General features: G+C 38.9%; 1 protein-coding gene across 15 annotated transcripts in view; it reads right to left on the bottom strand.

Annotated features, from left to right (window-relative positions):
• Positions 1 to 9,683, bottom strand: part of LOC117174109 — an 829,515-nt gene that overhangs the window by 705,288 nt on the left and 114,544 nt on the right. For 13 of the 15 annotated variants that reach the window (XM_033362864.1, XM_033362872.1, XM_033362867.1 and 10 more), the window contains one exon: positions 8,568 to 8,783. In XM_033362864.1, the coding sequence (XP_033218755.1) occupies positions 8,568 to 8,687 (120 nt within the window). In that variant the 5' untranslated portion in view covers positions 8,688 to 8,783. Of the gene's footprint in view, positions 1 to 8,567; positions 8,784 to 9,683 lie in introns of those variants that run through there. The other 2 variants (XM_033362870.1, XM_033362871.1) reach the window with 2 other exon arrangements.

The raw sequence follows: 9,683 nt of genomic DNA, 5'->3' as shown, positions 1-9,683 counted from the left end.
TTTGTTCCTTGCCGACAGTTCGGAAGACCAAATCTGTCGGATGAGACGTTTGTATCTGCTTCGGAGAGTATCCTTTATAGATGTCACATTCTGAATGCGGCTGTGTGACACGCCCAGATATGTATAAGTCTGTCCAGAGCAAAGGTGTCGTATAGCGTTTCTATCAACGAGCTCAAGATCTTCAGGGATGCCATTAAGCTTTCCCCGCTTCAAATAAACCTTGGCGTTTGCGTTTGCCGCGCAAGTACCCGTCGGAATGGCGCAGTGCTAGAGATCGTAGCAATAATGTAAGGCAAAAGAGGAGTGGGCTCATGGTGTCGCCCTGAAAGACACCTCTCTGAAACGTGACCTTGTTAGTTGTCACACGATTTTTGCCAGATGAGATAGTAAATCTGGTTTTCCAAAGCGGCATCAATCTCTCTATGCACCCAACTATTTGCGGATGAACCTTTAAGATTTTCAAAAGACAGATGAATCGAAAGCTTTCCGATAATCTATCCAGGCCATCGATAGGTCACGCTGGTAGAATGCTGCATCTTTGCAGACACATATAACGATGAGCAGGTTCTCCCGACATCCGGCTATGCCTTTCTTTGAGCCTCGTTGTTCATACATTTCTTGCCACACGGGTTCAATTGCCCGAACAATCCTATCATTTAGGATAGCTGTGAATATCTTATAAAGAGTGTTCAGACAAGTTATTGGCCTGTATTTCTTCGGGTCAGATGAGTTGCCTATTTTCGGCAGGAGTATTGTCCTCCTTTCCACCAACCACTCTGGAATCGGCTCTTCCGACTTCAAATATGAGGTGAAAATACGAGCCAAATGCTGATGGGTTGAAGAAAACTTCTTCCACCAGAAGGTTTTGATACAATCTGGTCCCGGTGCGGAATAGTTCTTCATCCCTCTTAATACTTTTTTCACCTCCTCGGTAGTGATGAGTGGGCATTCTTTATCAGGTGTTATGAGGGTAACACATGACTCCTTGAAGCTATTTATATTTTTTCAGTCTTCGTCCAGTCTATGCTGAACTTCGTAGATTTCTCTCCAAAATACTTCGACCTCCTCTGGTTTGGGTGGGTGTTCGACAGTAACTGGAGGGTCTTGGAAGAGTCGAGATGGGTCAGAGAGAACCGGTTGATATTCTCTTACCCACCTCTCCCTCCGCTCTGGACTTCTCTTAGCGTCAGATAGTATACGTATTCTCCCAACAATATGCTGCCTGATGGTCAGCAGCTTTGACTTGTTAAGTGTGTGATAACGGGTCCGGAGATCGCGCGCGAACTTTCGAACCTTGGCGGTAAAATTCCTGCCAGTCAATCACACATTCAATGCGGGACGCGTACTGTCTGGCCCAGCCTATCTTTATGGCAAGTTGATGCATTCGTCTTTTGGTCTTATGATCAGCCGTTGATTTTGTTTTACGGTTCGCATCGGCCAAAGCTCTCGCTGCATTATACACACAATAACTGATAGCCCAGGGGTCGGATTCACCGGAAAAATGTCCACGAAGCTCGTGATCCATTTCAGCCAGATCGTTAGGCTTGAGAGAAACCTTGGTGTTGATGTTTCTCCGGGTCGTAAAGCATCGCTCTTCATCTATTAGATGCCTGCCCGCGGTTGTTCTTAGTGTCGCCTCTCTTTCTTTGTTGCCGGCTTGTTCTAGCTGTGGTAGAGTAGGCGTTCCGCTTATATAGCCCCTTTTACGGAGTAGTTCAGCATGGTTTCGTAGACGTTGCTGCGAAAAGTGCGATAGCTCCGGGTGTTTTTCGCACCACAGAGCATGCAGCTGTGCTATGTAACCCCGTTCACGGGCCACACTCGCATCCCAGCACTCTAGCAAGTCGTGATGCAGTTGCTCCGTCCACCCAAAGGTCGCGAGATCCCGCCGATCCATCGCATTGAATCCATTTTCATTGGCTCCCCCAGCTCTAGATTGGTCGCCATTGTTGGCCAACCCATTGTCGGGAGCCCTGCGCGTTCTGTTTTTTTGAACCGCACTTACTACAACTATGTTTGGTGTTGTCATTGTTGTTCCCACGAGAAGCTAGGGAAAGGGGTTCGTCCATCCTTGTAGAGCCCCGCATGCAAGGATAAGGCTGCGTATTCTGAGAGGTCGCCCAGTATCCCAGAGTCACCGTTCTAGACACCTCACCCAGGTGCCATTCAGCTTTCGGCACGCTTTTCAGACCTCCGCTTGGGGGTTAATTCCTTCGGGACCACCCCTGGACAATTGTCCGCGACTGCCTATTTATTTTTGTAACCATATTCAGCAGAAACCCTTGGTACAGGGACCCTCTATCCGCAACCCTAGGACGCGTTCGGTGGCTTTGTCATAGGCCCTTCGGTTTGATTCTAGAGGAATCAAATATAAATGATATAAATATCTATACTATTATATATATAATAAGATATTTATATCATTTATATTTTATACTTGAAATAACGTAACCTCAAAATATGCGCATATAAAGAGGCGCGCGAAGTATTTAAATCATGAGAATCGCCAGCATCGAAATCTGGAAATAATAAAATCGCAATCGCTTCATTTTATTTCAAAGCAGTAGCAGATAGAGATATAAATAGAACCGCCGAAGTATTCCGACCGACAATCGAGCACCTTCGAGTTTTCAAATTCAGAAGAGGAGAAATGGGTTTCGCGCGCAACCCAGTCATGTATATCGTCTCCTACTATATCTCACACGGACAAGACCTGCAATAATATTGGAGAGAACGTCGTTTCAAATCCGGGATCACTGTCCCGAGGTCCCATGATCCTTCCAGTACACGTGCTCGCTTGTATTTTGGACGGCCGATCTTGCACTCATCTATTTCGACTACTTCACAGACACCTCCCATGCGACCTTTCTCTTCGAATTTACTGTCAAGAGCAAATATGCAGATCTGCCTACAAAAAGAGAAGCGATTTGCAAGAGTTACCGGTGAAATCGATTGACCGTTTACGATGCTGCTTTCCCGGATCGCCTGTTCAAAATTGAACCCTAAAGCGAAACAGTATGAAATGAGCATACAGGCTGCTGCGGAAATGTGGCACCTCTCAGACCACGTATTTTAGGCAACGGTATTAGTATGACGGTACTTGCCTGCCTTATGACTCAAGAACAGACGGCCGTAAGTACTAGGGGCGCGGACAGTAGAGGAAGACCTGTCGCTTATTGCATTGAAAGATATTACACTTCATCAGATGCATCACTAATTCACTCAAAAAACATCACTAGTAGAAAAAAGTGTTCAAAGCAAAAAAGTGAATCTTAATGGGATCTGCAACTTTTATTAAAAATATTTTGAAAAATTTTGTGTATTGGCTGAGCTAAATGCAAAAAACCATGATTTTTAAGGTTTTTTCTTCATAAAAATCGATGTATCACTAATTTTCGCGAAAACTATCACTCGCAGATAAAAATGTTTGAAACAAAAAATGTGTAACTTGATAAGCTATACAACTTTTTTATCATATTTAGCGATATTGTGCGTATTGGCTTAGATAAACACAAAATGCCATGATTTAGATTGGGGGTTTTTTAATGAAAATCGATTATCACTAATTTTCGCAAAAATTATCACTTTCACAAAAAATGTATGTTACAAAACATACGTATTTTGGTGAGGTCTGTAACTTTTGTTTGAAAGATTTTGCAAAATTTTGCATATTCGCTGAGACAAATGTAAAAACCTACGATTTTTATCCAAAATCCCTGGCGTACCGAAAGAACCGAATGAGCCTCTACAAAGTACCCGTAAAGACCCCATTGGGTCCCCATTTGGTTCCTTTTTAAGAAACTCAAAAAAAGCAAGGTCAACTTTTAGACTGTTGAAATTCGGATTCTACGTTAAAATTTCTATTAGAAACTCATGGAGTAATCGCAATTTTTTTTGCAGCATTAACAATGTAAAAAAATTTAATTAACTTCTGCTAAAGGTGACTTCAAGCGCATCCATGATAGCTAAAGTAGTAAGTTGCACGCGAAGTTTAAAAATAAACTTCTCTCTAACATTCATCGCAGCGTTGTTGTCTGAGGTGTCCACTGCGTGGCGCTCTAGCACCCAGACGAAATTCTTAAAGTTACCGACGGAACGATTATCAACTGCTACGAAAAGAAGATGCACTTGAAAGCGCCTTCGGCCCATGTAAATGTCAGGTATTTTATTTTTTAAAGTTTTTAACGCTGCAAGAAAAAGTATTGCGATTACTCCGTGGGTTTCTAATGCAAATTTTAACGTAGAATCCAAATTTCAACAATTTAAAAGTTGATTTTGCTGTTTCTTTTTTAGATTTTTAAAAAGGAACCGAATGGCGACCCAATGGGGTCATTACGGGTACTTTGTAGAAGCTTCATTCGGTTCCTTCGGTCCGCCAGGGATTTTAGACCTTTCTATAAAAGTCCTCGCAGGATCCAAAAAAGGAGCGCTAGACTAGACTTCTATAACCGGTTATTACAAAAAACCGGTTATTACAAAATCCCAAACGAGAAAGCGCCTCCGTGGGCCGTTCCCTTTCAGCGCCGTACTGCTTTTCGATACTACTGTAGCAAATCGTCTTTTCCGTCGATTCACGCGTCCGCAATATGTAGGTACGGTGCCACACACTGGCCGGTTCTGGATTCAAGTGTGGATAACTTATGTGTAGTGTCAATTTTGATCCAATTTGAATCGCTCTTTTCTTAAATACTTGTGAATACTTGTAGTTTTAAAAAACATAGCCGGAATTAGGTTTCGATGTGCCAGAACGTTGCCTAGACTAAAAAACCGCCGGGAATCATCATAGCCAGTGACCTAAAAATGTCCGTACTGAGCGCCGATTATAGATGGCATCAAAATGATAATGAAATTGTAAAATAAGTCAAAAAAAAGATTACACCTAGTTTTTGTTTTGCCATTTTGATTTATTTTTAAAAAATTGTTTAAAGAACATAGGGGTCATTCACAAAATACGTGATATATGTAGGGGTGGGTGGGGGTCTGCCGAAGTATCATTCTCCATGTTAAGGCCAATGGAAAATGTATCACGCAGGAGGGGGGGGGGGGGGGGGGGGTCAAAAGTCAGAAGAATTAGAAATAACGGAAAAAAGAAGGATAGATTTGTATTGATTAAAAATATAGGTCAATTTAATCATTCATTTTGAATTGATACTCAATTTCTCGAATAATTTATAATTTAAAAAATTAAATGTGACCTTCCCAATTCAGACTTGAAGTGCAGAGCAACGTAGTGTTAAAATTTGATCCATTTTAAATTCAAACTTTTTGCTATATACATCAAGTGATATTGTGTTGGATATTAAAATATACAAATTCGATTATAAGCAGGGAAACCGGTTTGGATCTGAAAACCGTCAGAAAAGTTCTTTTTGAGTTCCTGGAATTGACTAGCGATCGAAAAGAGCGAGAAGATGGGTGGTGTAGATCATATAGTCGAAACAGATCAAAGTGCCTTCGGAATACTGAAGCAAAACACAGACCGGAAAAAATGTACGAGGTGGATTGTCGACGGTATTGACCGTATCACGAAGAAGTGCTTTTTGACTTTTAACTTCGTCAATCCCAACGACCAAAATCTTTATACACAAAAAATTGAGTCTCACTGGTTCAAAATCAAAAGGGAATTGATCAAACTTTAACATTACTTTGTTACAAAGTGTCTCTTCTTTCTCTACCTAATGTCTTTTTTTCTAATTGCACCTGGTACTATTTGCTCCATTGTTTTCATCTATGTTCGCTGTAGTACTGCAGCTTGGAGAAGACTGTACTGGCGGGATTCGACTCGGGCGGAACAATAGGCCCCCTAGAGAGCAGGTCGAGGGGCTGGATACGGCCAATGGCATTAACTTTGATTTATTGCGAATCTACTGGGAGCCGGTGTCATTTTTAGATTAAGGTTGCTCATAGTAGGACCATGTATTGCTTGTTTAACCCTTTTTTGAATTATATATAAATTCTCTTTTTAAAAAGCTGTAAGCAAAGTTTTACAACCTCCTTTTCTTTACTTGAGCGTGCGGAAGTCAGGCATTTGGATGGAATAATGCACTTTCCTTACTTCCAATGGGGAAATTTAGGCCAAGATTCTCAGCTGCCTGCTCCGCGGCTATGTTAAGGGATGCTCCTTGTCAATCAGCTTGTTTTGCCTGACCATTTTTAGAACCTTTTCCATTTGAAAGGATATACGCTGTATCAAGAACAGTTCAGTTTCGACGACATTGGACATTTAGAAGTTCATGCTCGCTTTACAAACGTGGGATGTATAATCGAAAACGGATAAATTGATATGCAAGCTCTATTGCATGTGCATGATTTCAAGGGCCAGATGCTCATTCTTCGCCCATTGAACCACACCAAACGAGTAGAGTACAACCAGAACATGAAGTGCGTTAGTCGCAAATATCGGATTAAACTCCGACAGATTTAAAGACCAAATCTGTCGAACGAGACGCTTGCATGTGCACGGAAAAACTCCTTTACTGATGTTACTATACGTCTTTAATGCAGCTCTGTGGCGTGTCCAAGTATGAATAAGTATCTCCAGTGGTAAGATATTTAATAAGAATTACATTAAAAAGCCCAGGGTCTCCGCGAGAGCCAGTAATCTCCCCTCGCTTTATATTATTCTTGTAAAACTTGACAATTCCAAATTGCATACAAATCTCTCCGATGTACTTCTTGGCTTCCTAGCATACTGCCTTAATATTCGAAAGGCGTGAAAGTTTCAAGGTCAAGCGTTCTAGCGTCCATCATAGAAGAAAAAGATTTGGGAGTGATCGCTCTCAGCTGCAGTGTAAATGTATACCGAAATAATCCAGCTATTAGCACAGAAACTTCGGTACTAATAGTCCCTTTTTCAGGTCGCACTATTCGTACCGAACTTGTGCTACACGTAGCCCCAGCCAAGTTATAATACTTTAATAACTAAAGGAGGAAGGGAATACTGAGTGCCACGGGATGGGGTGAGTTTAATAATTGGAAAAGTGATAGTAATGTATGCGAAGAGATGGTAGGAGGAGCAATGGTGTTCAGAGAAAACGGTTGGGGGGGAGCCCCTCCCCCGGGTGAAGGATATGTCTGAGATGGATTGGATTTTTTATCATTATATTAATTCGAAGTAATAGATTTTTTATCACATTTGCATGATTTCAGCCCTTTTCCACGGCTGTGAAGCAGGGCTAAGGGTGTACTTTTCACACCCTAGTGAGTAAAAAGTAACGTAAAAAATAATGGAATTGTGCGGTCATTTATGGAAAGTTAGCATATACAATTGATCAAATTACCGTAAATTACCAATAATTCCTGGAAATTTCTGAACACTTCGGGAATTTGGGCTAATTTATCTTCAGTTTCCATAAATCACCTTTAATATTACCGTAAATTACCAAAAATCTTAATAAATTTCCGGAAATTTATAAAAATGTTTAAAACTGAATTTTAGATAATTTAGGGTCAGTTTACATTTTCACCTGTAAAATCATCGTAAATGACCGAAAATCTTCATAAATTAACATTTTATAGATATTGTTAAATTGAATTTTGGGCAATTTGTGGTAAGTTACCATAACTTACCTTTAATATTTCCATAAATTATCAAAAAATTTCATAAATTTCCGGAATTTTATAAAAATATTAAAAATTGAATTTTGAGGAATATATGGAAGTTACCATATTTACATGTAAAATAACACTAAATGAGCGAATATTTCCATAAATATCCGGAAATTTATAGAAATTTTTAAATTGAAGCTTAGACAATGTATGGTAAGTTACCATTAATGACCTGAAATATTAACATAAATTACCAGAAAAAATTCATAAATTTTCAGGAATTTATAAAATTGTTAAAAATTGAATTTTGGGTAATTTCTGGTAAGTTAACATATTTACATATAAAATTATCATAAATGACAGAAAATTTCTGGAAATTTATAAATATTTTTTTATTGAATTTTGGGGGATTTATGGTCGGTCACCATAAATTACCAACAAATTCCATAAATTTCCGCAACCTACAAAAATATTTAATATTGATTTTTGGGTCATTTATGTTCAGTTACCATATTTACCTGTAAAATTAGTATATTTGCCCAGAAATTTTCATACATTTCCTGAAATTTATATACATTTTTAAATGGAATTTTTAGAAATTTATGTTAAGTTACCATGAATTACCGTAAATCATGCTTCCTTTATTTGAAATCTAAAATTGGCTGCAATCATAAATGTATTTCTAGAAATGTCTTAAATCATCCATTTGTTATGAAAAATATCATATGTGTTTTCGACGAGTGTATGTTAGAGTTGTGGGCGAGCGCCAGACTCGTAGCCATGAATTTGGTTCGGCGGGGGGGGGGGCATAGGTATAGCTTATATTTTTTCACATCTATAGGAAAATATTACGATCCGCGGAATTTCGGGAGGGGGGGGGGCTACGGCTGGATACGGCCCTGGTGAGCACCTACAAATCGTACTGATAACATACACACGTCGAAAAAATCCCTCTTCACCATCTTAGGTGCATAATATACTATTTGAAATAAGTGTTTAAAAGTTTAAAGTCGTTTTACCTTGGCGAGAGTAAGAGAAGCTGAGCTGTGTGCTAAGCCCTGCTGGAGGTGATACCCCTTGGGAGGAATCATATTGTAGGTTGCACTGAGGCTATCCGGGACGGCAGTTACGCTCGTCATAGTAAGTTTCTCTCAAAATTGCAGTTCTCTGCTGTTGTGAAGCACTGATATGCGCCTCAATCAAGGATTGCCTGTTTTCCATCTTCTCCTCTGAGCCTGTGAAATAAAAATATGTTGAATGCCAGTTTTATTATTGTAAAAACTAGTGTCAAAGCTGTTGTTTAGTTTAGTAGTACTAAATTATACAATTTTCATGATCGCATTACGTAATTTGAAAATGACTCCTCATAGCAGTTTCTCTCTGGAGGTTAAAATTGCGTAACTTCGTCGCGAAAAGATGCGTGCTTGCCGAAGAAATTAGACGTCAGCTTAGAAAGTTGGAATCGCTAAGATCATTTGCATAATAATATGAATAAATCTCCGAAACCTTAAATTTTTTATTCCTAAAATTAAAAGAATAAAATATTGCAGCATATCGCTAGTCATTTGTTTATGAACTGTAGAACCCAGTATTAAATCGTTTTTATTATAGATCTTTATTGAATTTTGTCATGGCTTTTACTGCCTTTAATGTTTTTAGTAAAGATAAAGTTAAGCGCACAACACTAAAATCGTTCAATTAGAACGATCTAAATTGGCAGAATAATATCATAATAATATTTTTAAACTCGGAATGAACTTAGTTGTCTCTATTTGAATGCATAGAAACGTTAAATACAAAAATACAAAATTATTATAATATATATGAGAGGCTAACTTATATTTACATAGTCCATGCATAAGCAATCAAGCATTAAACGGACATTAATTAAGAATAGCTGAATGCGGAAGTTATAAAAAATATAATGTTTTTAATTTGCTGAATCCAAAAGTAATGGTTATGATTTCTGAATACACAAAGAAAATTTTTTTAATTGAATATGGAAACATAAACTCACAATTCTGTAAACGGTCACTTTTTACCATTTCAATGCACGATTTTTCTATTAACGCTTTAGAAGACTTTCAGTGACTACGTCTACGATATGGTATCAGTTGCACTTGCGTCGATAAGTT

The sequence above is a fragment of the Belonocnema kinseyi genome, chromosome 6, assembly GCF_010883055.1.
Source record: "Belonocnema kinseyi isolate 2016_QV_RU_SX_M_011 chromosome 6, B_treatae_v1, whole genome shotgun sequence".
Taxonomy (NCBI): Eukaryota; Metazoa; Arthropoda; class Insecta; order Hymenoptera; family Cynipidae; genus Belonocnema; species Belonocnema kinseyi.
The sequence above is the reverse complement of the archived record's forward strand: the minus strand, read 5'-3'. Positions and strand labels throughout refer to the sequence as shown.